The following is a 27,363-nucleotide window of genomic DNA, read 5'->3' as shown; positions in this document are numbered from 1 at the left end:
ATGAATGATGAGCTAGCAAAGGAATGTGAGAAGGAGCAGTCAGATAAGTAGGAAGAGAATCAGGAAACTGGAGCATCATGGAAGCCAAGAAAGGAGAGGATACCCAGAAAGAAGAAATAATTAGCCATGTCAAAAATTTCAGCAAGCTCAAGGAGGGTGAGGATTGAATCCTGACCATGGGATTTAGCGATAAAGAGAGATAATTCTGGTAATTAGCAGTTCAGTTTTTCAGTGAGGTTGGAAGCCACATCCCTAAGGAACTCTCAGAAAGGTAAATTGACTGCAAAATTACAGTCAGATTCAGGACCAGAACTCGAGTCTTTTGACTCAAAGTCCAGGGCTGTGTTTGGGGCTGAGCTGAATCTGCAGGAGATTGAGCCTCTGTCCAAGGTACACATGCTCTCTTGTCATGTTGCTTCTGCTGGAGAGTAGGATGGGGAAAAGAAACTAAGGAGTGCTGCAATCTGAGGCTCTTCTGTCATCTTCAGGTAGATGGTATTCTGTGTTTGGCTGACATCCTGACCGACAGTAGCCACTCAGAAGCCACCCGAGCAGAAGCCGCTGCTGTGGTCGCCCAGATCACCTCTCCGCACCTGCCTGTGACCCAGCATCTCAGCAGCTTCCTGGAAAGCATGGAAGAGATCGTGACAGCCCTCATCAGTGAGTGACTGTGGTCAGAAGTTAGGCGGAATCAGCAGGAATGGGATCTGGAGGAACCTTGGGACTCATCCTACAGAGAGAGTGTATAGGAGACCAACCATGTGGTATTATTTAAGCAGCACTAGGAAGGCTCTAGGGGTTCCAAACACCTTTCTGACAGTTTATCATTCAACTGTTACATAAATGTCTCTCACAGCCTATTTATTGTCAAGATTCCAACTTCATAATAAAATATAGGCAGAGTCACCAGGGACTTGGAATTCATTCTAAAGGTGAGGAAGTTGAGCACTAAGAATGGGATAAAGCTTGACCAAGATCACACAAGAAGTCAGTGGCAAAGTAGAGATTAAAACTTGTATCTTGACTTTGCTAGAGAGGATTTATAGTCCTAGAGGATTTATAGAACTAGAGGTATAAAAACCTTGGAAATGTCTAATGCAAACTTTTCAGTTTGCAGGTGAGGAAACCAAGATCCTGAGAGAGTAAACATCTTAGGAATCATCACAGGATCATAGGTTTGGGACTAGAAGGGACCTTAGAGACCATCTAATCAGAACCTTTCAATTTTTATATAAGGAAGCTGAAGCTCAAGAAGGTTAAGTCAATCTAGGAATGAATGGATGGATGGATAGGCAGATGGAAGAATAAATGGATTGACAAATGAATGAATGGAAGGATGGATAAATACATGGATTGATGAGTGAATGAGTGGAATGAATGAATGGATGGATAGAAGAATAAATGGATTGATGCATAAATACATAAACTAATGAGTAAATAAATAGAATGAATAGATGGATGAATAAATGGATTGATGAATAAATTAATAAATAGAATAATCGAATGGATAGATAATTAAAGCACTTAGTACATACTAGTGTGCTGACCTCCAGAGATACAAATAGAAAAAGGAGATAGGCCTTACTTTCAAGGAGCTTACTTTCTAATAAGAGAGTCAACACATATGGAAGGTTTTCCCTTCTATTCAGATGGAAAAGTCTCATGATCTTTAGGATGCATTGACATAGCAGATGACAATGCCTCAAATAAGATCAATAGCTAAGTGATCCTCTGATTCCAAATCTAGGACCCTTTCCCTTTCCCATCTTATATAAGGTGAGTGTTTAAATCCATTCTTCCTACCTCCTGATTCTGGAAATCTCCACTTTATTAGAACATTTAAACCCATCTCTCATACTTTCTGACCTCCCCTCTCCAAATTGATATATGAGGTATATGTATATACATGAAGAGGTAAAAGGTAGAGAATAAGTCTTAAAATCAGGGAAATTTCCATTCAAATTCTGTTTAGGACACATTCTGGCTATGTAACTCTTTTAACCTCTCAGGGTTCTTGCCATCTCTTTAAAACCATAAATTGCTAGGTGAAAATTATACCAATCTGCTTTTTTCTTATATGAGAATTTCTAATACCAATAAAACCATGAGTACATAATAAATATATAATTTATATATGTGTATATATTAAGTTTAAGGAATTTTGAGATATCCCTCCAAAAATTGGAAGTTGCTGAACTAGAACTTGAAATATGACAGATTTGAATAAACTTGGAAGGGTTAAGAATAATCTGAGTGATTCTTTTTGCTAGATGCTATGATGCTCACAGATCAGACCTGGGTGGGAAGAAATACAAGTCTTCTCAGTTTGTTCAAGGTTGAAAAAATGCTTGAGTTAAGACATCTATTTGTTTACCCCTTCCTTTGCTGTTCTTTCCCTGCATCTTCTTCCCTTGGTCCCAAGGGTCTGTCAAACCCTGACTTGTTGACAGAAACTCCCTGGGACAATATCACTATGGATTCTACCCTAGTATTAAGTAGACAGACTGGGCACCAGGGAGATAAAGATGAAGTAAAAAAAGTCAAGTCAAGTTAGGCATATATCTCTTCCTTTTCTTCCTTCCTCCCTACCTCCCTCCTTCCTTTCTATCCTTCCTCCTTTCTATCCTTCCTCCTTTCTTTCTTTCCTCCTTTCTTTCTTTCTTTCTTTCTTTCTTTCTTTCTTTCTTTCTTTCTTTCTTTCTTTCTTTCTTTCTTTCTTTCTTTCTTTCTTTCTTTCTTTCTTTCCTTCTTCCTTCCTTCTTCCTTCCTTCCTTCCTTCCTTCCTTCCTTCCTTCCTTCCTTCCTTCCTTCCTTCCTTCCTTCCTTCCTTCCTTCCTTCCTTCCTTCCTTCCTTCCTTCTTTCTTTCTTTCTTTCTTTCTTTCTTTCTTTCTTTCTTTCTTTCTTCTTTCTTTCCTTCCTTCCTTCCTTCCTTCCTTCTTTCTTTCTTTCTTTCTTTCTTTCTTTCTTTCTTTCTTTCTTTCTTTCTTTCTTTCTTTCTTATATTTATAAGTGAGTCATCAGATTGCTCTATTTAATCTTCTTAACAGAGAGTTGAGATTAAATGGCTGGATGACTCAGACCATAGTTAAAATAAATGAGGGCCAAAATTAAAAGGCACTTAGGTGGTTGTGTTAATAATTGCTGTGTCGGCAGCAGCCAGGTTGTCAAGAGAGTGGGAGCCAGTTTGCCGACTAAGAAGAAATGGTTGTCACGGAGCATAGGGATGAATGCGTAGTTCTTGTCTTCTGTGCCAAATGGAGGTGGCTAAGCCCTTGACTTATCTGGGCAATGGAGTAGGATAGCCACAAACTACAGAAAATTTCACCCAGCTCTGGATTCCTGCTTTAGAGTAACTCAACATTTGTCAGGGCTGGAAGCCCTTAGAAACCAACTGAATCAAGTTCTTCCTTTACAAATTGGAAAACTGAGTCACAAAGAGGATGAGGGCAGGGAACCTGCTCAAGATCACTGGTAGATGATGGTAGATCTAACACCAGAATTCAAGTTTTGGGGTAATAGATGGAGTGGTAGATAGAACACCAGCCTAGGAGCCAAGAGGACCCGAGTTCAAATGTGGCCCCAGATCCTGGGCAAATCACTAACTCTTGAGGCTCCATTGGTATATATGACACCCGATGAATTAAACCCAAGAAGTCCCTAGAAATACCGTGGTTAAGTTGGTGCCACATCAGAAATCCATCGTCAAAAGGTAATCTGGAGCTAGTGGATGCATTGACCTTGGAGATGGGTGCCAGGAATAGGGTTGAACACATAGGAAACAAAATAGAGAGAGAAAGCTAACTCCTGCCTCCACCAGAGCACCTCATATATGCTATGGCATGAGCCAATCTGGCCACCCAATGCCTGCTGGGGAAGTAGGTCATTCATGTCTAGGTGAATAAACCTAGATGGAGATTCATTTAGAGCAGGGAGAAGGGCAGATGTAGAAGTCCTTGATGGCTGGTTCTGTTTGAGTTGTGGGTTCCTGTAGCTTCTTCCCACAGCTCTCGAGGGACTTCCTGGAATCAGCCTGGAGGGGCTAATGTCTCCTTCTAATCCAAGCTCTCTCCTTGCCCCCAGAACTGTGCCAAGAGGCCTCCTCTGGGGAAGTCTTCCTCCTGGCTTCTGCAGCCCTTGCCAACATCACTTTCTTTGACACGATGGCCTGTGAGATGCTTCTGCAGCTGAATGCCATGCGCATCCTCCTGGAAGCCTGTGCCGATAAACAGAGAGTGGACACGCCCTACACCCGAGACCAGGTGAGCTTATCTACATAAAGAAGGCCCCCAGAGGGAGTCTCCTTGGTTACTGAAGAAGCTGGTGATAATCATAAAGGACTTCCTGACTATGGTTAGGAGCTGGAGCTATAGCTCTGATGATCAACCTGTGAGTTTATCAATTCAGCAATAACATGCAAGGAGCATGTTAAGTGTTTATAACACTGAAAGCACTGGGTGATGACTGCACCAAATTTAACCAGTTATCTAATTTCCACAAAGTAGGAAGGGAAGGCTAACGTTTTAGATGACAAAATTGGGAATTAGAATAACGGACCAAATCATATAAAATGGAATTTGACGAGGTAAATATAATGTCCTACATTTATGTTCAAGACATCAACTGCACAAGTACAAGATGAGAAAGGGACCAATGACAATAATAACAAACATGTATTGTGTACCAAGATTGTTCATATTAATTATTATGTTTGTTATGATATAAGCATTAATAATAATTATAATAATTATTGTTGTTTGCTAAGATCTGAAGGAGCTTGTGGATAATCCTGAACAAACTGTGAAGTGCTGTGGGTTGCTCTGTGAATTACCATGTCTAAACTATGGAGGAGAGAATTTTGTGAATTACTGACACTAAACTGGTGATGTGCAGTTCACAAAGGAATTTCCAGTGCTTCATGGTTTGCCTATAATATTAAGTTTTGGCTATTTGGAGTGAGCATTAAGGAACCTTGTAAGTAATCACAAACAAGCTTCAAAGTGCAATAAAATGAGGGGGTTGGACCCTCCTAGTTCCAAATGGACTATCTTCCCCAGGTCAACACCTGTTTAAATCCCCACATCTCTATTTTCAATATTCCTAGGATGGAATCAGCAGAGAATAATTCACATTTCTATATTGCTTTCAGGCTTAAAAGTGCTTTTGTCACAACAGCCTGCTTAGGTAGATAATCTTTTTACAGATAATATCCTTTTTATAGATAGGGCAACTAAGGCAGTGGAGGCATGTGAGAAAACATGGACATTCTGGCTCCAAGTTCAGCGCTCTTTCCACTAAACTGCAAACACTGCCTGACTTTGGGGAAGAGGTCTGACATAAAAGGTCTCATCACATTCATCAAAGTAAATGGGGTGGCCAGACCAGGGTCAGCCATGGCTGGAGATTCCAGATTACTGGAGGTCACTGATTCCATGGATAATGCTGCATTGGCTGGGTGGGGACATGGACCACTGGTGATGAGGGTCCCTTTAGTCACAAAGGCCACTTTGGCTGTAGCACGTATGCACAGTAGAAGGAGGAGAGAATTCTTCCCTCACATAAAGCAGCGGTTTGAGAGGTTAGATCAAAAGGGCCTAGAAGACAGTAAACATGCTCATGAAGGGAAGCAAAATTCATCAGGCTATAGGAATTTTATGTATTTATGGAACATAAGCTCTTGGAGGGCAGGAACTGATTTTTATTTTTATTTTTATTTTTTGCCATTCTTTGTATCCCTGGCACTTAGTACAGTTCCTGGCACGTAGTGAGTGCTTAACAAATTCTTATTGATTGTTGATTGACTGAATAACTCTAATGAGGAGAAGTGACTTATCCAGCACCACATAACTTATAAGTAGCAGGACTGGGGTTGGACCTGAATTTTTCTGGCTCTGGTTTTATGGAACAAGATTGGATTGGGAGGACCAAGATTCAAGGCTTGACTCAGCCTCTTGCTAGATGTTTGCTCTCAGGCAGGTCCCTATTCCTCTTTAGGCCTCAGTTTCCCTTTATGTAAAATGAGAGATTTGAACTTGATAATCTGTAAAGTCCTTCAGCTTTAAAGCCTATAATAATAATTAATATTTATATACTACCAGGTACTCTCCTTCCCTCCCTCTGTCCTTCTTTCTCTCCCCTTTTTCTTCCTTTTCTCCTCTTCCTCCTATCCTTCTCTCCCTCTTCCCCTCTGTCTCTCTGTCTCTATTTCTGTTTCTTTCCCTTTATCCCCTTTTCTCTCTTCTTTCCCTCTTTCCCTTCTTCCCCTTCCCCTTTTTGTCCCTGTCTTTTTCTTTTTCCCTTTCTGTCTTTCTCTTCTTTTTTTCTTTCCCTCCATCTCCCCCTCTGTCTCTCTGTCTCTTTTTCTTTCTCTGTCTCTCTGTCTCTTTTTCTTTCTCTGTCTCTCTCTCTCCTCTCTCTCTCTCTCTCTCTCTCTGTGTTTCTCTCTGTTTCTGTCTCTTTTCTTCTCCCTTTCTCTCTCTCTGTTTCTCTTCCTTTTCTCCCTCCCTTCCTCTCTATCTCTCTATTTCTCCTTTTCTACCACTCTTCCCTTTTCTTTCCTTCTTTCCCTCTCCCATCTATAACTATTTTTCATCTTAGGTTAGAACTGGACATCCATTTAGGAAACAATTGCAGAATCAATTCAGCAGAGCAAGCAGCACCACCCACATTCGTGGGCAGGAGTTACAGAGAAAGACAAGGAAGATTAATTACTGGGCAAATGTTTTTCTATCCCCTCAGACACTTAAGAGATTAAACACTTCGTGAGCCTTCCGGCAATGAATCTCTTACCTAGCAGGGATCTATATACTCAAAATGAAATAGGGCTCTTCTCCAGGTGGGCCCCCTCTTACCTGTCACATCCATTGATGCTTCTCTGGGAAGACATATTGGGCCAGGCTGAGAGGGTGGGGGGCTGGGGCCTCCTCACCCTGGTTTCTGGCCAGAGCAGGACAAGAGGAAGGAGCTTCCTCTAGGACAGGATGTATTCTCAGATAAATCAAAGGATTCCTGGGTTTAGAGCATCTTCAGATGATAGAATACAGATTTGTAGAGCTGGTAGGGTCACTGGAGGTAAACTAGTCCAGAAGTTTTAACCTGAGATCTGTGGGGTTTTACTTTATTATTATTATTATATCATTATTATTTTGGAGGCAATCAGTGTTAAATGACTTGCAGAGGGTCTCATGGTTACTAAGTGTCTGAGGCTAGATTTGAACTCAGGTCCTCCTGATTCCAGATCTGATTTTCTCTCCATTGCACTAAGCTGCTCCAATGAACTTGTTTTAAAAAATATTTTGATCATGATTTTGATATTTTTGATTTCCTTTGTAATCCTATGTATTTTATTTTTTACACTTAAAATTCTGAGAATTCTACACGTTTAATCAGCTATCCAAAGGGTGTGACACAGAAACAACACAGAAACCTTTGATCTAGTCTAGCCCCCCTCCCCTTTCTTTTTTTTTTTACAAAAGAGAACATTAAGGCTCATGCAGATTAATTAAATGGCAGAGGTTGTTGTTGAGCCTGCATTTTTAGCCCACAAGGCCAGAGAACTGCCATCTGGAGAGGAAACACTTTGACATAGCAAACCAATGGCCACAAAAGGATATGGACCAAGGCTAACTGCAGAAGTATTTATGTTAGTAGTTCTCAAACTTTTGGGCATCAGGACCCCTTTACATTCTTAAAAATTACTGAGAACTTTCAACAGCTTGTGTTCATTTGGGTTGCATCTATTGATGCTTACTGTATTAGAAATTAAAATAGCTTAACAATGTTATGAAAATAGTTTTAACCTTGCAGACCTTATTAGGTCCCTAAATTACACTTTGACAACTATTATGGAAAACTGGCTGGCCCACAGAGTCTGTGTTCCAATATTTTCCTTTTTCTATTTTTCTTTCTTTTTTTGTGAGGCAATTGCCTAGAGTCACATAGCTAGAAAGCATTGAGTCCAATATTTTCTTAAAAAAAGATTAACAAAGTTTTATTAGTTTTATTAATGTATTAGAGTAAAATAATCTTTTAAAAATATATTTATTTTCCCTCAATAATATGTTAAAACAATTTTGAATTCCAAATTCTGTCTCTCCCTCATCTATGAGACAGTAAGCAATCAGGTTATATTTGTCTTCTATAAAACTTTTCTATACAGTATCTTTATTTTACAGAAGAAGAAATTGAAACTAGATTAAGGAACTGGAACAAAGTCTTTTAACAAATTAGTGAACAGATACAGAATATCATTCAGTCAATCCACACAGATATTAATTGCTTACTCTATGTTTAATATAGTGCTAATCACTAGAGTTTAAAAATAAAAGCAAAAATAGTCTCTGCCTTTAAGAAGCTTTGCAAATTTGAGTCCAATAATTTCTATCACACCACAATGTCTCTTTATGTATAGGAAATAGTTACTTACTTCTGAGGGTCACAGAACCCAGAGAAGGGTTCCTGAAGAAGGCTGGGTAGTCTTAGATTTTCACTATATACATTATACACTATATACAGGTGTACATACACACATATACACTATATACAGTGCCCATGCTGCCCTGAGCTAGGGGTGAGCATTGGAGGAAGAGTTCAATATTTCAATAAATTTTATCCCCTACCCCTTTTTAGCATGGATGGGAAATGGTCTGCTTAATCAACAATCCTGAAAAGCAGAGAGAAACTATATATGGTACCATATAGGGACTACCACCTTTGAAGAACTTAGGGAAGCAATTAATGTGCACTATACTTGAAGTTATGGGCTCTGATCCAGAACTACTCCTGTGTGAGCATGGCAAATCGTCCCTACTCTGGATCTGTCTGTTCTTCTATTAGATGAAGAAATCAGATCTATAGCTAGCTACATCAGATATGAGATTAGACTAGCTAATACTAGAACTCCTTCTAACATTTTATGCTTCTAAGTTTTTTCCCTTCCATTCATAAAATGCAATAAAATATGAAGCAGCTGGCTGGTGCAGGAGAGTGCTGGGCTTGGACTCAGCAAGATTCATCTTTATGATTTCAAATCTGGCCTTAGATACTAATTGTGAGGCAAACCCTGTTTGCCTCAGTTACCTCATTTATAAAATGGGCTGGAGTAGGAAATGGCAAACCAGTATCTCTGTCAAGGATACCCTAATTGGATCATGGGGAGCTGGACACAACTGAAAGTTGTGAGTTTCACAATCATAATAGAATTTTTCTCTGATGCTTCAGAAGACACACTGGAGTTTTAGAATTATTCAGAATCTTTAATTAAATCATCAGTTATCATTTTATTGTAGCTGGGCACAAGGACTAATTAAAGGGGAGCTTTGGTCAACAGAATGCTGGGTAATTGAAAGTTCATCCTCTGCAAATCTATCAGGATTCACCTCTCCTCTCCTAACTCTTCCTTATTGTCTAGTAAATCTCATCTGGCTGAAGCTAACTCTCCTTCAATCATTAAAAAACCCCCCCCCAAAAATCAAACTTGTATTTATCTTTTGTTCTTATACCACCTGCATTTTCTAATATATTATCTGCCTCCAACTGAGAGAACTAACCATTATAACAATGATTTTTTTTGGCTGAATTTTTTTCTGAACTAACCAGGTCATATACAGAATTTTTGACATTCTAAGCAGACTTCCACATATATAATCTCCTTTCACCCCCATTCCTCAAATAAAAAGTTTCTCTCCTCTTATGGTATTTTGAGTTTGAAGGTACTTTAGAGATTGTCTAATCCAACTTCTTTATTTTATTGTGATCCCCAGAAGGGAATAGACTTTGCAGGTTCACATAGTCATAACAATTATATTAATATATTAGTAAATATAATATATACTTGGTTCCAAAGGTCAGAACTCTAACTTTCTCCTTCTCTCTCTCTCTCTCTCTCTCTCTCTCTCTCTCTCTCTCTCTCTCTCTCTCTCTCTTCTCTCTCTCTGTCTCGCTTTCTCTCTCTCTCTCTTCTCTCACCCTCCTTCTCTCTGTCACTCTTCCCCCTCTCATGGTCCATGGGTTGTCATGGGAACAGAGGAGGGAAGTATGTGCTGCAATACCAACCCTTTCATCTAGACAGAGCTTTCCAGTTTTCAAAGTCCTTCCCTTTCCATTTTCTAATCTTTGGTTCTCATAACAACCCTCTGAGGTAACTACGGCCGGTCTCAGTCCTGTTTTGCAGAGGAGCCCACGGATGATGAAGCAAATTAACTCCTCCAAAGTCACAGATAATAATTGATGGAGGCAGGATTGCTTCTATGTCTTTTGGCTCAAGGTGTATAAACACAAGCCCAGTAGAAACATGTACTATTAGAACCCGGGTGCCAGTTTTATTCATTGTCCTCGTTCAAACTCACTCTTTCCAAAGGGCTCTCCTACTTAGAGCTGCCCTCACCTTTCCACATCAGTCTTCATCAGCTCCTTTCCCTGTCCCAGAGCCAGAGCAGATGGAGCCACTTCCCTTGAGTGCCCCAGAATGACGGAGAGGATGCATGTTGAGTCAGAATCCTGGGAAGGAGCAGGGAGGTCAGCTGGTTCAACTCCTACATTGTGGCTATGGAACCAGCACCTCCCACCCCAAGCTTCCTTAATATCCTTATCCCAACCTTAGGACTGAAGGAACTCAGTGTGAGGGTGGGGGGGATGGGATAAATTAGCCTCAGTTTCTGTCAGGAGTCCTGTCATTTTGTTACTTCTTCCTCTGAGGTGTTTTTTATTTTATCTTTTTTATTTCAGTAGAAAGGGGCAGAGAGAGAGCAGATGGGCCTTTTCCTCCCTGAACCATCCTGTATTACTGACTGAACTGTGCTGAGGTACATTTTCAGTCTGTCGAGATTCTCTGAAGATACCCCAGTAGGCTCAGATTTGTGATCACTAGCACCCACACTCTTTCTCTTTCTTTGTCTCTGTCTGTCTGTCCCTTTTTCTCCCTCCTTTCCTCCCATTCCCTTCTTCTCTTTCTCTTTCTCCATTCCATTCTCTTCTTTCCTCCCTCCCTCTCCTTCATGCTATTTCTCTGTCTCTGTGTCTGTTTCTGTCTGTCTCTGTCTCTCCCCATTAAATTAGAACCTGTCTCAAAGAATTCCACCCCCTTACCCCCTGACACACATAATGAGTTAGTAGCCAGGTTTGGTCCCAGGACTCCTAGCCCAGAGCTCTTATCCATTCTATGCTAGGTGGCAGCTAGGTGATGTGGTGACTAGGGTTAGGAAACCTCAGTTTTAAATCTGCCTCAGACAGTTACTAGCTGTGTGACTCTGGACAAGTCAGCTAACCCCGACCCTCCAGAGCTGTTGTGAAGATCAAATAAGATAACAAAGGGAAAATACTTTGCAAACCTTGATGTGTGATATGAATGCTCAGAGCTGTGCTGCTGGGAACAATGAAGCTTAAACACCACCCCTGATACCCAAGACTCTTGATGCAGATTCTTGATCTGGGAGAACTCATAAAATAAGAAGAGAGAAAACGTGAAAAATCACTTCGGTCTCCTCAGAGTCAGCCCCATTGAAACGATTTGTCATAGGAGACCAGCTGATCTGATACTAGTCGGTTTGGCTAGCAGGCCCATGTCAGAACGACATCAAGGTCATTTCCCTTGGCTGGCTGAACTTAGCAAGATGAGATGCAGGTCCTCACTCTGTGGCTCATGGAGCGTGGGGAGCTGTCCATCAATGGTGCTGATTATAGAAATAAATGGGGCTGCCAAGGAAGGAAGACTTCAAGGCAAGCCAGAATCCCAGGCTGGATCCTAGGTGGGAAAGAACAAAGAAAGTAATGAGAACCCAAAGCTCATATTTAGCCATTTTTAATGCCTGGGAAGATAGTGAGAGTATATATTTGGGGCAGTGGTGGGGTAGGGTGGAAAAAGGCTTGGATATGGAGTCAGGGTGAATCCAAATTTTGCTGGATGCTAGTGATTATACCTCAGACAGGTTGTTTTAAGCCTGTAGATCTCAGTTTTCCCCTCTGTCAAACAAAGGGGAAGGACTAGATCCCCTGACAGTTCAAAACTCAATGAATCATAGAATTCACAGATCACAGGGATAAGAAGGGAATTTGGAAGTCTTGCCAGTCCAACTTTCTCCTTGTGAAAGGGAGGAAACTGAGATTCATACAGGTGAATCAATTTGCCTGAGTCATGAATCAGAATTAGAATCCAACTCTCTAGTCTAGATGCTCAAGTCAGTGATTTTTCTATTTCCTCCACAAACAAGGTCAAAATTGTCTATGTATGAGGACATAGCTAGGATCAGGATTCAGCAAAGCTCTGGGCTGCCAGGACTTGTTTGCTGGGACATTTTCCACTCCATCTGATCAATCCATTTCCCTTCGCTGTCTGCCCACACCTGTTCTTTTGCATGCCCCGGGAGCCAGCTGAGCAAACAGACTGTGAGCAGTGCTGATGGATCAGAAGGACAGGTTGCACAAAATTTGACAACAACACATGGAGATGTGTTGACCTCCGCCTCATGGGATCAATTAATGTGTCAACCAGCAAGGATTTATTTAGCTCCTGATCTGGAGCAGGTAGATATCAAGGAGACTGAGTCTCATTTTGTGTCCATTATCAGCAATAGACCATGGCTCCTTCTTTCTTTCCCCATTCTTTTCCTTGTCTTTGCCTCCTGTCCATCCCTTTTCTGCTTGGCTCTTTCCATTTCACAAAGAAAAGTCAAAGCTGTCTCAGAGATGGCTCCAGGTTGATGGATTCCAAATGTCCCAGCTGCAGAAAGGTTTCCTGGGCAGAAAAATAAAACTAGGGATTTGAGAAACAAAATCAAAGCAGGGAAGGGATGCATGATTATTCAGATTGTGACAAACTGAATTCTCCACTTAAACCTGAGAAAACCACACGGGATATGGTCTCTGCAAAAGGCCAGTGGTTTTCATTAACAGGGTCTAATTCAATCTGGTGAATTCTACAGTTGGTGGCTCCAAGGATGATAACACTTACTACCTAGTAGAAAATGGAAGTGCAAATGAAGCTTCCATTTTGAAAGAATCTATCAGTGTCTATTGCTCACTCATTTGGTTTGTATGACAAAGGACTTTGGCTCTCCATCACACATAGAAAGCAGAGAGAGCTTACATTCAGTGAGTAGGCTGGGGGAAATGAGTCACCTTGTCCTTCTGATTCAAATGAATGGTAACTGATCTGGGTCTTGGTAATCAGTATTGTTTACCAGAGGGGACAGTTTGATATTTTCCTAGTGTCTCTGGTTTCTTCCCCAACAGGCTGCAAATGGATTGAAATACTTAAAGATCTAATCACAAGCAAAGCTGGTTTGATTGAAAATATGATACCTGCAGGTGCTTTAATGAGGCAGGAAATGTACCTGTCCATAGCACAATCTGAAATGTAAGATGTTGAGATGGATACAAGTCAGGATCATAGGTAGAAGTAGGAGGAATAGCAGAAAGGATTGGGATGTGTTAGGTGTCTTCAAGTATTTGATAGTGCAGTTTTAAAAAGCTATTTAAGCAATAACAATGACAATAATGATGATTATCATATAATTGCTATTTAGTATTATGGTTTCAAACTGCATGAAGACTTTGGGGACACCCTATATATCTTGGGGAAGAGGAATTTGATTTGTTCTGCTTGAAGGCAGATGGCAGAACTAAGAGTTGGTATAATAAATAAGAGAACTAGACTTGGAATCAGGAAGACTTGAGTTAAATCCTGATTTAGAAATATACTTAGCTGTATGACTCAGGTGATATAAATTAACCACTCTTAGCCTTAAGTTTCCTTATCTTTAAAATAAGGATAATCATGGTATCTATATGCTAGGGTTATTGTGAGGATTAAATAATATATAGCTATATAGATATAGATATAGATATATATAGAGACCACTGAATAAGTTCTACTTTATATTAACATTTTAAATTTAATTATTTTTTCCCCTTGCATGGATTTATTTTTTGTTTTTCTTTTAAAAAAATTCATTTAAAAATTAAGTTGTGAAATGATCCAATTATTCTGGAGAACAATTTGGAACTCTGCCCATCCAAAGGACTATAAAACCATGTATACCTTTTCCTTTGCAAGGAAATTATAAAAAAAGGGAAAAGAATCCACATGTGTAAAAAATATCTGTAACAGTTTCTTTTGGTGGTGGCAAAGAATTGAAAATTGAGTAATGTCCATCAATTGGGAGAAATGACTGAATAAGTTATGGTATATGAAAGTAATAGAATATTAGTGTTTTATAAAAATGGCGAACAAGATGATTTTAGAAAGATTTGGAAAGATTTACACAAACTGAGGCTGAGTGAAACAAGCAGAACCAGGAACACATTGTACATAGTAATTGCAAGATTGTGTGCTGTTCAACTATGAAAGACTAGGTTCTTCTCAGCAGTTCAGCAATCTCAACAAACAAGCTGATAGAAAATGCCATCTGCATCCAGAAAGAACTATGGAGATTGAATGTAAACCAACACATGCTATGTTCACTTTTTTTCTTTTTGTTTTTTCTTCTCTTGTGGTTTTTCCCTTTTGTTCTGATTTTTCTCTCCAAACATGATTCATGAAGAAATGGGTATTTTAAAAGTTTACATATATAATCAGAAAAAATAAATGGAAATTGGGTCCAATAAATGGAAACCCATCATCATGGAAATCCTGTGAGATGATGGAATACCACATTGACTGAAGGAAATATTTTTGTTAAATGTCTGAACAAGTGGTAAACACAGAGCCATATATTAGATGAAAGAATCTTTCATCCAAAATGGGAAGGATTTTTGCATTTTGTGATTCACTTTCTGAGCCAATGTTCTTTCTTCTAGATTGTGACAATATTGGCAAACATGTCTGTCCTGGAACAGTGTGCTTCAGATATAATACAGGAGGATGGTATGTATCTTTTATGTCTATGGCCAGAACAGGAAGAGAATTTCATGTGTTTTTGTGCTCTGAATTGAGGACTGGGAAGGGAGGGACACCTAACTTTGTGAAACCTTCTCTCACAGGGATGAGGGCTGGGTCCCAAAAGGTATCTGGGAACCCATAGTTAAGAAGAGGTCAGGATTTCAAAGGTAAATAAGTAGCTTGGAGGAGATAATCCATATTGATATTATAAGTCAACAATTTCTAATACAGCTCTGAAATACCACTACACAGCTTTTAGACTGGCTAAGATGACAGGAAAAGATAATGATAAATGTTGGAGGGGATGTGGGAAAACTGGGACACTGATGCATTATTGGTGGAGTTATAAAGTGATCCAATCATTCTGGAGAGCAATTTGGAACTATGTCCAAAGGGCCCTCAAACTGTGCATACCCTTTGATCCATCAGTATTTCTACTGAGTCTCTTTCCTAAAGAGATCATAAGAAGGGAAAAGAACCCACATGTGCAAAAATGTTTGTGGCAGCCCTGTTTGTAGTGGCAAGGAACTGGAGAATGTCTAAATAAGTTATGGTATATGAATGTTATGGAATATTATTGTTTTGTAAGAAATCAGCAAGATGATTTCAGAAAGGCCTGGAGAGACTCACATGAACTGATGCTAAGTGAAGTAAATAGAACCAGGGGAACATAGTACACAGCAACAGCAAGATTATATGATGATTAATTCTGATGGACGTGGCTCTCTTCAACACTGAGGTGATTCAGGCCAGTTCCAGTGGCTTTGTGATGAAGAGAGCCATTAACACTCAGAGAGAGGATTTTTGTTGTTTTGTTTCTCATTTTTTTTTCCTTTTTGATCTGATTTTTCTTGTGCAGCATGAAATATGTATGGAAAAATTGCACATGTCTAACATATATTGGATTACTTATTGTTTAGGGGAGAGGATGTGGGGAAAGGAGGGAGAATAAATTTGGAACACAAAATTTTGCAAGGGTGAATGTTGGGAACTATATTTGTGTATATTTTGAAAATAAAAAGCTATTATATTTTTAATATTATTTATTATGTAATATAATATAATGCTATTATATTATTATTATATTTTTTACATTATATTTTTTAAAAAGAAGTCAGCAATTTCTAAAAATATTAGTCCCAACATGAGCAGGTTTTTAACTTGATTTACTCTTCACTGCTTAGGATAGACTACATCTGTCATACTGTGAAGCCAGTGAATGTCCTAGGGGGTCATCAGGATGTGGAGAGGCCTGGAAACCAGGCCATAAACAAGGTTTGAGTAAAAGAACCGGGGGAAAGAGATTAGTCACTTCAAATTACAAAGGGGCACCTTTCAGCTCAATATAACTAAGACCTTTTTAACAAACCAAGCTCCTGAAGAGATAGTAAGCTCTCTGTCACTGGAAGTATTCCCACAGAGCCTGGGTGACCATTCCTTGAGCTAAGACTCTCTGAGGGCAAAACTTCTCAAAAATAAGAACAAGTTTCTATGCATGGGGAATGAAAACTGGATGATTCTTTTAGTGCTCTAAGATTTTTATATTTTGGGATTCAGAATACAGTGAGGAAGTCCTTTAGCAAGGAGGTTCATAAACTTGTTTTTTTTTCAAAAGGTTTTAATAAGTGAGTTTCACTTTTGCAATCCTGTGTAGTTTATTATACATACTTAAAAACTTATTTTAAGAGGCCATTTGTGCCAGCCTAGCGCGTCTGTTTTGCTTCCCAAGGACACACAGGGAGTCTGGCTTGGGATGCAATAACAAATTATATTAGCTCAGGGTAAGCTTTATCCTAGACATATTCAAGGCTTTCTGTGTGCTCTGGGACCAATTTCTGGAAAATATGGCAACTCAAAAATACAAGTTCAGGGGACCTCTTAGCATCCTTCAACAGTGGACTTCCCCAACTGCCTAAAGGATCCATGACAGGAAAAAAAAAGGCTAAGAGCTCCAGATTTAGATCATCAGGAAGATAATCCCCAAAATATATGTGAGAAGGAAGGGGCAAAGTCATTGCCATTTTCTTCTCCAGCTCATTCCAGATGAGGAAACTGAGGCAAGCAGGATTAAATGACTTACACAGAGTCATATAGCTAGTAGCGTCTGAGGCCAGATTTGAACTCAGGAAGATGGGCCTGATATATGTATATTGTGCACCCAGCTGCCAAAAGTGCTTTAGAGGAAATAATAAATAACTACTTGCTTTTGATGGTTAGAAATTTGAGTGCTTGAAGACCAAGGGCTGGCTCAGGTGGACCTCTGGAGTTCCATTCCAGCTCTAGGATCTTGGGGCACTGGGTCCAACAAGGGCCAACTTGATGAGTTGTAAGTCATTATCATCCTGTTATATTCCAGCAGGACCTCATTAAGCTGCAAGATTTGTACATAGGTAGGAAGTAAGATTGGTAGGTTTGGGCAGGGCAGCCAGCAAAAGGGAATAGGTGAAAAAAAACTAGATTTGAAGTCAGAGGAAGTGGATTCAAATCCTGGCTTGTGTGATTCCATGGCCAAGTCATTCCATGGGTCTCATTTTTCTCATTAATATGTCAAGGAAATGGACTAGCCCAGGCTTTTAAAACCTTTTGTGTGTGTGTTGAGTGTGTGTGTGTGATTGTATGTGTGTTTGTATATGTGTTTAGAATGCCTTTGGTAGTCATAAAACCAAAGATTTCTTTGCTAATCTAGGGAAGTCCATGGATCCCATTCTCTGGATAATTTTTAAAAGGCACAAAATAAAATACATACAATAATATGAGCTGTGCTAAGAGATAAGGATACAATCATAAGCAAGCCAGCCGCTGGTCTTCAAAATCTAATAAGGAAGTCAATATGTAAAGGAGAACTTAAGGGAAGGGATACACTTTTGTCAGTCTGGCAGGGAGGCAGACAGGAAGGATGTTGTAGGCTGGTTTTCATCGAGATAAGCTGGAAGCTTGCCTGGCAGAGCCCTGGGTTCCAGGGCTGGGGAGATAAGGACAGAAGAGATGGCCAGAGTGCAAGCAGTTAGGGATTGTAAATGTCTCTAGCTGTGTGTTCCTGCATGAGTCAATTGTGAGGAGAAGATGGCACAGTTTTCTCATCTGAAGAATGAGGGGGTGATGATCTTAAAGGTCCCTCCTCTCTCTGAATCTAATATTCTAAAATGTTCATTCTTGTGCTATTGAAGCTTGGAGAGATGAAGTGACCACTGCTATTTGGGCAGGGGGCTCAGTACCCTCAAGGTCTGCTCATCTGACTTTCTCTCACCTGAACATTATGAACAACATATATTATGGAGAACATGAGAACAACATTTCAAAACGAAGAAGGATCCTGGGCTTCCAGCGTAGGAAGGGATCTCAGATAGCATCTTGGTGCACTCAAGCAGCCATCCCCTCTGTAATGTCCCTACTCAGTGGTCAGCCAATACCCCCAGCCTGATTTTGTTAGACTACTGCTGCAGGTACCCCAATAAATCCCCTTCAACTTAGTCTCCAGTACAGAAGGACTTTATACTTCTCTGCTTGAATACATCTTGCCCCTGATGGACTACCTCCAGTGATAGGGAGCTCACTCTCTACCAAGATAGCCTCATTTTAATTATTAGGAAGTATTTTTTCCCCAGCCAAGAGACTTTAGCCTTAACTGTCCATCCCAACATTGATAGGATATCATGGGATATCATAGCACGAGATCTCTTCCTTTAGTTTCTTAGAATTGAGGTAAAAGGTAAGAGGAGCAGAACCCCAATGGTCCCTGTCATACTACCCCAAAGAGATGACTTTTGCACCCTAAGTAAAACTTCCAATTTGTGGGCATCGCCTCTGCGACCAGGCAGTTGGACATAGACCCAGGAGCTAGTTAATGTCTGAGGCTGGATTGGAGCCCTACTTCCAAGCCTAGTCACTGTGTGTACTCAGCTACACTGACTCAGAGATCACCCCAATTGGGGTCAGGGCTCCCTAATTCCCAGCCTAAGGCTTTCTCCGTCATTCTGTGCTCTTTCAAATGAGGACGGGACTTGAGAAGTGCTCAGGAAATCTTATTTAATTGAACCAGGAAGCTTTCAAACAGGAAGGGCTCTGAGCTTGCATCGTGCTGTGGGAGATGGAGAAGGAACAAAGGGAGGGGACCTGTGTTCTACCTTCAAAGAGCTTTAGTAATCTCGTTAGGAAGGTATGACTCACACACCTCAAATAGATGGGTGATAGCATGAGCCTTTAGGTGCCAGGAGGAACAGTCTGAGGAGACATGAAGTGGGAGGCGTGCTCCTGGATGACCTCAGCCAAATTTTTTTCTGTCTCTGGCCTTAATTTCTGTTTTTGCAAAATGGGAGGAGGAAGTTGGGTTAGATTGTTTCTAAGATCCCTACAGTTCTAAATCCAGTATTTCATAATATATTGTATTGGGGCTATTATATTATTTTTATTTATTATTCTTATTGTTATAATTTATTTTATTATTATATTAATTATAATATAATTGTAATTATATATAATATTATAGAGAAAGGGGGGATGTTTGTGCTTGGGAGATCATGGGATGTTTCATGGAGAAGGTGACATTTGACTTGAGTCTAAAAGGATGTAGAAGAGTTGGTTTTTTTTGGGTTGAGAGAATCATGGAGGCAAAGGTAAAGTGGAAGAGGAGAACATGGGTATCACAGATTTGGAGCTGGAAGAGATGTTGGGATTCATTTAGTTTAACCATTCATTTTATAGAAAAGGAAACTGAGACTTGGGGAGATTGTACTCAAGTCTGTTCCAGTCAGGGCTTTTTCTACTGAAGATGCGTTGTGTCTCATAGAAAGGAACCTGGTTTTCCACCCATGGCCCTTGTCAAGAGATGGGACCAGAACCAGCTGGCTTTTGAGTGAGAAAGGAGCGAATGTTGGTTTTTCTCTCTCAGTTCTGTCCCTGCTTCCATCCTAGGACTGCAGCTCCTCATGGGAATGCTGTCTGAGAAGCCCCTGTCTGGGAGCCCAGCTGAGGTGGCTGCCTGTGAGAGAGTCCAGCAGAAAGCCGCCGTGACGCTCACTCGCCTCAGCCGGGACACCGATGTGGCTCGAGAAGCCATCCGGCTTGGGTGTAAGTCGGGGTGTTAGTTGGGGAGGATGTTATAAACTGGACATCTGTCAGTCCGTCGCTCAGTTCAAACCTGTGTTCAACTACAGCCTTAGATGCTTATAAGCTGTGTGACCCTGCTGATAATAATAGGACCTGGCTTCCCAGGGCAGTTGTGAGGGTCCAGTATGATAATATTTGTAAAGCTTTAACACAGTGTCTCCACACATAGCAGATGTTATCTAAAGGTTACCTATAATTTTAATGATTATTATTAATATTGTTAGTTTGAAACTAGTCAGTCTCTTATGGGTATATGGCTCCAGGAAAGTTTCTTCCAGGGCCTAAATTTCTGTTTTGTCGTCTGTTATGGGACCAAGGGACCTCAGAGATCAACTGTTCTAACCCCTTCCCTTGGTAGCTGAGGAAAATGAGGAAGTGACTTAATGGAAGTCACCAGGAGGATCAATGGCCAAGATGGGAGAAGAATGTAGGTCTAGGTCATGTTAACCCCAAGACTAGTCAAATGTGAAATGAGGAGGGCTGGACCGGATCTGAGATCTTAACCTTTCTGTGTCGGGGGTCCCTCCCTTTGACATCATCTCATGAAGTCTGAACTTCTCAGAATAATGTTCTTAATGTAAAAATGTATAATGTACAAAATAAAATATCTAGAATTACAAAGGAAATAAACTAGGTGGGAAATGCAGTTCCCAAAATATTAATAAAAATATCAAAAAAGAAACTTCCTTTATTTTTCTTAAATAACCCCATGGATTAGATAGTTTCTTCTTCTTTTTAAAATATTAATAAATGGAATAAAACAAACATTTCCATAACACAGTATAACCAAATTAGATGGTTTCTGTGGTGCCTTCTTCTGTCTTTGACACACTTTGGGTCCATGATTGTAGATGCACGTGGTGGTCTGAGGTTTCCTGAGAGAGCAGGGGCAGAATTGAAGCTCATTATTACAAATCTCTCATCTTGCTCATTTACCAGATCAGTCCCCAAGGCATCGAGCCCTACAGAAAGCAGGGCTCTGTCTGGAGGACTTCAGAAATGTCACAGAGAATAGAGCAAGGTGGGGCTGGGGGCTGAAGAAACTGGGACTGCCCTTTGGATTCACAGGTGCCTTGTGATTGTAGGTATGCCTCGTCTTACAGAACTTTGCTGGGTCCCAGCTGAGAGGAACAATAGTGACTCTGTGCTTGTGGCATGTCTGGTGAGTTCCTGGTCCCCAGATCTTCATCCTTCCCCCTTGCCCAGAAGCTACTCCTTGGGCCAGTCTCCTATCCACTCTCAGACTCAGTTTCCCTCATCTGTAAAACTCAAGAGTTGGGCTGGACGACCATTAAAGTTCCTTCTAATTCTATGCATGTCTTTCTATATACAGTGGGTCTTTCAAATTGGGACTCAGCAGGTCTGGGGTCTAGCTCGGAAATCCTAGGGACAGGGAATCGTGAAGACCCAAGTTCCTATTCCACCTCCTTTCCTTACTATCTGCATGACTCTGGATGTATAACCTGACTTACCCTCAGCCCCATTTTTCTCATCTATAAAACCTGCGTCAGATGGATATTATGAAGATCACGAGACAATGTTCATAAAATATCTTGCAAGCCTGAAAGCTCTGGGTAAATATCAGCTAATATTAGCTCTGGTTCTGATATCAGTCAATAGCTGTTTCCTGGTTCTATTTCCTTAATGCTAAAATGAAAGGTTTGGTCTGGTTGCTTTTTAAAGTTCTTCCTAGTTCTGACATTCTGAGGTTCTGGGCATTTGAATGATCTGATCCATGTTCACTGAGACTCAGAAGAAGGCTGGTCCTTTCCCCCTCTCTCCTGGGTTCTAGAGCTTACTAGCTAGCAGCTTCTGAGGATTGAGGACCTAGGGGTAGCTTAAAGTATACCCAGAAGTTTGTGCCTTCTAACAAAGAGTAAAAATGGTTAAGCAAAAACTAAGCAAAAAAAAATTGACCTAAAATCTGATAGAATAGGCAAATTCCATACCCATACTCTTCCACCTCCATAAAGAAGGGAGGGAGAGATTTTTCTTATCTGTTTTCCAAAGGCAATTTCGGTCATTATCATTAATCAGAGTTCAGTTTCCTTCCATTTATGTTGTAGTCTTTGAGCATATTATCTTCCTACATTTCTCTGAGTTCTTAATTATCATTACTATTGTACAGTAGTATTTCATTACATCTCTCTATCACACTTTGATCACCCATTATGTAATTATTGGGCATTGGATTTGTTTCTAATTCTTTGCTACTACAAAGAGAGTTGTTGTGGGTATTTTGGTGTGTATGGGGCATTTTTGGCTCAATGAGGATATTCCTAAGATAATTTTTAATCATACTTCCTCAATAGAATCACAGAATCTCAGAGTTAGATAGTGTTTCAGACAACTTCCAGCTTGCTCATTTCCCAACCAGGAATTCCCTCCTGGGTTCCATTTGAAGGCATCCAGGGATACCTTTCCCAAGGAAATGAACTGTACTTTTGAATAATTCTAGTTGTTTTTTCCATTTATTTATGCATTAATCTACATCGAATGCAACATGCATCAGTTGTTACTACCATGGCCAACTACAACATAATTAATTCTCTTCCATATGATGTCATCATATTTATTCTTGAAGAAGCTGCCATGTCCACAGAGCTCAAGTTTTCCATTCTCTAGGAAAAACATCACCATTTCTTTCAATGAAAAAAACATTTTCATATGGGATGATCTTTAATAGTTTGTTGACATCTCAGTCAGGCTCCATTGTCTTACTTAAAATATGGTGCCTAGTACTCTGGACCATAGATATTTAGAGCTAGAAGGGCCCACAGATCCTATCAAATCCAGCCTCTTTATTTTATAGATGATAATACTGAGATCTTGAAAGATTAATTCCTGACTTATCTGAACCTTTAACAACCACGAAATCTCACAGTTCTGGCTCAAAAAACTTCAGTGATTCCCTATCACCTCTAAATATAGACTATTTATTGTGGCAATTAGGGTCTTCCACAATCTGGTACCAAGCTATTTTGGAAGCCATTTCTTACCTACTTATATAACTCATTTAAATGTGTGAAATGTGCTTTCTCCTCATCTGTTCTTCTTAAGAATCCATGTCTTCCTTCAAGGATTATATCACATGTCTTTGAAGCCTTTGCTCATCCTCCCAGTGATGAGTGATCGCTTCCTTCTCAAATTATCTTCTCTCCATTTAGGTGCAGTAGAATAGAAGCTCTGTGAGGACAGCTTCAACCTCTTTTTTTCATCTTAAAAAAAATGATTTCATCATGGCTTTCTTTTCAATGAGTTGTTAACCTTTCCTTCTAATATTCTCATCTCAATTTGCAGTTTGGGTGAATGTCCCTTTAAATCCTTCTCTACAGTTCTTCCTAAACTTAGTTTTGACCATTCAACCTAACTAATGGGTATTCAGGTGAATCCTCCCTGAATCTTACCCATTTATTTTCTCCCTACTTGTGAGTGTTGTTGTTGGTAGGAGACTGGGCTATGTTCCTTCTTTGCTGGACTATCCTGTCGTCTAAATTGCTAATAATTATGTATTGATGGTACCCTGTTGCTTAGTATCTTAGATGTTTTAGGCTAAGGATTTAGTCTTTTAAAAACATTGACATATTTTGTTTTTTACTTCATCTTCCTTTCCCATTAGATTCTCCCTTCCTCCTCCTGGAGAGAAATTTCTTATAAAAAAAGAACAAAAATTAACCAATGATTTAAACAAATCTCACATTGAATGAAATATTCCATAATTATGGTCCCATAATTATGTCAAGAAGGCAAGGAAATGCAATATCACATCTCTTTGGGAGAATGGGTCTTTGTCACCATCATCCCCTTTCCCTTTCAGTACCTAGAACAGAGATTTACTCATTGTGGATGCTTAGTAAGTGTCTCTGAGGGTGGATGGTTTGACCAGGAGAGGGGATCAATCTTCCCCACTGGTAAAGTACAGTGGAAGCCAATAGGGGAATGGGCTTAACCCCTGACTTGGCTCAGCCAGGAGCTCTGTCTTGCTTGCTAAACCCTTTCCTCTGTTTTTCCTTTCTGAAATTTATCTTCGGAGTTTTCAAATATCATCTCCCTTAGCCAGGCTAAGTAACGTCACCCTGCACAGACGGGATTGATTTTTCTTAATGAAGAACGCCCTGGGTGGCTGATGGTCTAGCTCGATAACTTGGTATTTTCAGCCTGAGAATCAGAGGTATCATGTTTTTAGCTCCTCGGACGTCAGAGGAGAAAATCTCTTGAATGTCAAGTAGCTGGGCATGAGGGAGAATGAGTTTCAGTTAGCTTTGAGGCGAGGTTGGAGAGTGGATTGGGGGTGGGACTGCTTTTCCCACTCAGGGCTGGGCTGCTCTCTATCTCTGTCTCTCTGTATCTCTCTCTATTTCTCTATGTCTGCATCTGCCTTTCTGTTTCTGTCACTGTCTCTCTCTGTATTTCTCTGTCTCTGTCTCTGTCTTTCTCTATCTCTGTGTCTATCTTTCTCTCTGTCTTTCTCTGTCTCTCTATTTCTGTCTCTGAGTCTGTCTTTCTGTCTCTCTCTCTCTATCTCTGTCTCTCTGTGTTGCTTTTTCTCTCTGTGTCTGTGTCTGTCTGTCTCTCTCTTTCTGTTTCCCTCCAATAGAGCCATAGTACCAATGTAGCCTTTGGTCTGAAGAATCCAGCTTTTCTCTGTGTTGCCACTGTTCAGGGGAATGGGGTAATTGATACTGGAGTTTATTTATTTATTTTTGGTGGGGAGAAGAGGGAAATTCCTCCTATTTAAAAGCCCTGGTCCTTGATTGCATCATTTCTCCCCAATCTGAGGGTACCATCTCTTCCCAGTCCTAGGATAGGGCATCAAACTTGAAAGACTGGGGATCAAACCCATTTCAGATATTTACAGCCAGGTGATCTTAATCACTAGACATTTCTGCCCATTTCCTTGTTTGCAAAATGAGACATTTAGATTTAATGGTCTCTAAGGTTCCTTCTAAGTATATGGTCTTATGACAGCATAAATATAACAGCTAAATTATCTTCTAGGAATTTAGAGGGCCTTCCACAATCTAACTTTGATCTACTTGGATGAGTTGTTAGACTTGGAGTTAGGAAGATCTGCATTTAAATCCAGCCTCACAGGATTTAATCTTCGTCTGTAAAATGGGAATAATAACAATAACCTTAATAACAATAATAATTGTGAAAATCAAATGAGATAGCAAAAAGTATTGTGTAAACTTTAAAGTGCTGATGTATTAACTACTTCTTTTACCCTTTTCCATAATCAACCTTTGAGCCAAACCCTGAGCTCCTTCTCAGGGTAGTCCTCCTAATTGTGCCATTCATCAGACCATTTTCCATACCTAGACGGCACTCTTACATTCTCCAGAACCCTTTGCCTGGTTCTCTCATTTGTACCCATTATTTCCTATTTTGCATAATCCTCCTCAGTAATATTTACCTGGTTGGACTAGTATATATCTGACAGGTATTAGTAAGGTTCAGTGATGTGAAGGGGCTTTGTTTCTGCTGCAGAAGGGACCCAGGTCTGCTGATTTCATGTTAACCGATTCCCCTCACCTCATTCCAGGCTGCCTTTTAGACCCTTCCCAGGGTTAAGTGACATCAAGGGCTTTGCTTCCTTGGGGTTCAGTGAGCCAGCTTTCTCAGCACACGTGTCCATCGGGGGCCTGCCTGTCTGACACGGGCTACTTAGCCTTTGCTCTGCCTTTTGGAGCCTCTCTGGCTATTCTCCTCAATGACCATTTTGGCCCCTTTCCTTCTGCCTCAGTTTCCTTTACTGAAGACACTGTAGTCCCCAAACAATTATCTTTTTTTCTCTCTGCTGTCTCATAGAATCTCCAGTTCCTTCAAAGCTCAGTTCAGTTGCCCTTTCCTAATTTCTTCACATATGGGTACTCTCCATCCTGCCAAAAATAATTTTGATTTTGTTTTGTTCTTGTTGTTTAATCATTTTTGGGGATGTCCAACTCCTTGTGACCCCCAAACTTTGCAAAGATACTGGAGTGGTTTGCCATTTCCTTCTCCAGCTCATTTTTTGTAGATGAGGATTAAGTGACTTGACCAAGATCACAGAGCTGGTAAATGAGGCCAGATTTGAATTCAAAAATTCTTCTTGACTCCAAGTCTAGCACTCTATCCCCTGTGTCACCTAGTTGCCATGCTAATTTTGTACTTATTTGTATATAGCTTGTTTTTGCTGACTTATGTATGTGCAGTTTCCCCTAATAAAAAATAAAAATAAAAATAAAATTCTCTCTTGAGAATAGGGAATCTTTTAGTTGTTGTTTTTGTGGCTTGTATTCTCAGTACTTGGTCCAGGGTTTGGCTTACAGTAAGTGTACAATAAGTATTTGTTGAATTGAGCTGAATGGAAACCAAGATCCTTCTAGATGGGACAACCCAGGAATCTGGGATACTTATGACATTTATGAAAAGTAATCAATCAGAATGGACAATTAGCTAGTTTCAACTGTATGTCTGTCTCATCCACCTTGAAATTATTTTTTTTCCCTTTCCTTTTCTATAAGGCTGCCTTACGCACACTGGCAGCAGTCTGCCCAGAAGGCCTCCAGGACACTGATTTCCAACAACTTGTCAAACCTCGGCTGGTGGACTCCTTCCTCCTGTGTGCGAACATGGAAGAGAGCTTTGTATGAGATGGGAAGAAGTGGGAAATGAGGAAGAGGAACCAGTCATCCTCCCATCCAACCAGCATCATGGAACCTCCAGATCTCCCTCCCAATACATGCATGTTCTGCTATAGCCCACAGCTTCCTATTTATACTAACTTATTATCTGACTAGGAGGATGATGGATTAAGTCCAGAGATAATACAATAGGATACCCATCCTAGGCCTCTGTTACTTTTTTTTTAACTTCTATTACTTTTTTGTTTAAAGATATCAAAATGTTTAGTAGTCTAGAAAGGATCATGAATGCTTTCACTTTATTTTGCAATTGTCATATTACAATGTAATCTTGCCACATTTTTTTTATTGTAGATTTCAAGTATTTCTGCCACTTTGTAGTTTTGTAGTTTATTGTACTGTTTTAAAAATTCTCTGCCATTATTTAGACTAAATTAAATATAAAGACACAACATTCTGGAGGTGGAAGTGTTTGGGGAGGGAATAATGAAAATTTTGAATTTGAATTTTCTGATTATAGTACATAAAAGGCTAAAATTTCACTTCTCTGGGACTAACCTATAAGCTGTTTTAGGATAACCTTAGCATGTATTAGTCTTTGTGGATAAGTATATTTTCCCCAAGTAATAGATATATGGATCCCTGAATGATATCTGAAACCAGCATCTATATATGTTTTCCCCCTTTGGGACTTCTAGAACCTTGAGCATTTAATTGTCAAGAGTCAGAAGGAAGCAAAGTCCCAGATGTGATTTTAG

General features: G+C 40.1%; 1 protein-coding gene across 1 annotated transcript in view; it reads left to right on the top strand.

Annotated features, from left to right (window-relative positions):
* INSC (INSC spindle orientation adaptor protein) overlaps nucleotides 1-27,057 on the top strand; it is a 95,245-nt gene extending 68,188 nt beyond the window's left edge. The window contains exons 7-12 of the mRNA XM_051966755.1: nucleotides 489-660; nucleotides 4,082-4,260; nucleotides 14,792-14,858; nucleotides 19,785-19,940; nucleotides 21,065-21,141; nucleotides 26,486-27,057. Coding sequence (XP_051822715.1) covers nucleotides 489-660; nucleotides 4,082-4,260; nucleotides 14,792-14,858; nucleotides 19,785-19,940; nucleotides 21,065-21,141; nucleotides 26,486-26,614 — 780 coding nt within the window. The 3' untranslated portion in view covers nucleotides 26,615-27,057. The remainder of the gene's footprint in view (nucleotides 1-488; nucleotides 661-4,081; nucleotides 4,261-14,791; nucleotides 14,859-19,784; nucleotides 19,941-21,064; nucleotides 21,142-26,485) is intronic.
* Nucleotides 27,058-27,363: the final 306 nt, after the last annotated feature.

Source organism: Antechinus flavipes, chromosome 6, assembly GCF_016432865.1.
Source record: "Antechinus flavipes isolate AdamAnt ecotype Samford, QLD, Australia chromosome 6, AdamAnt_v2, whole genome shotgun sequence".
NCBI lineage: Eukaryota > Metazoa > Chordata > Mammalia > Dasyuromorphia > Dasyuridae > Antechinus > Antechinus flavipes.
Note: the sequence above shows the minus strand (reverse complement) of the source record. Positions and strands in the feature narration are given on the sequence as shown.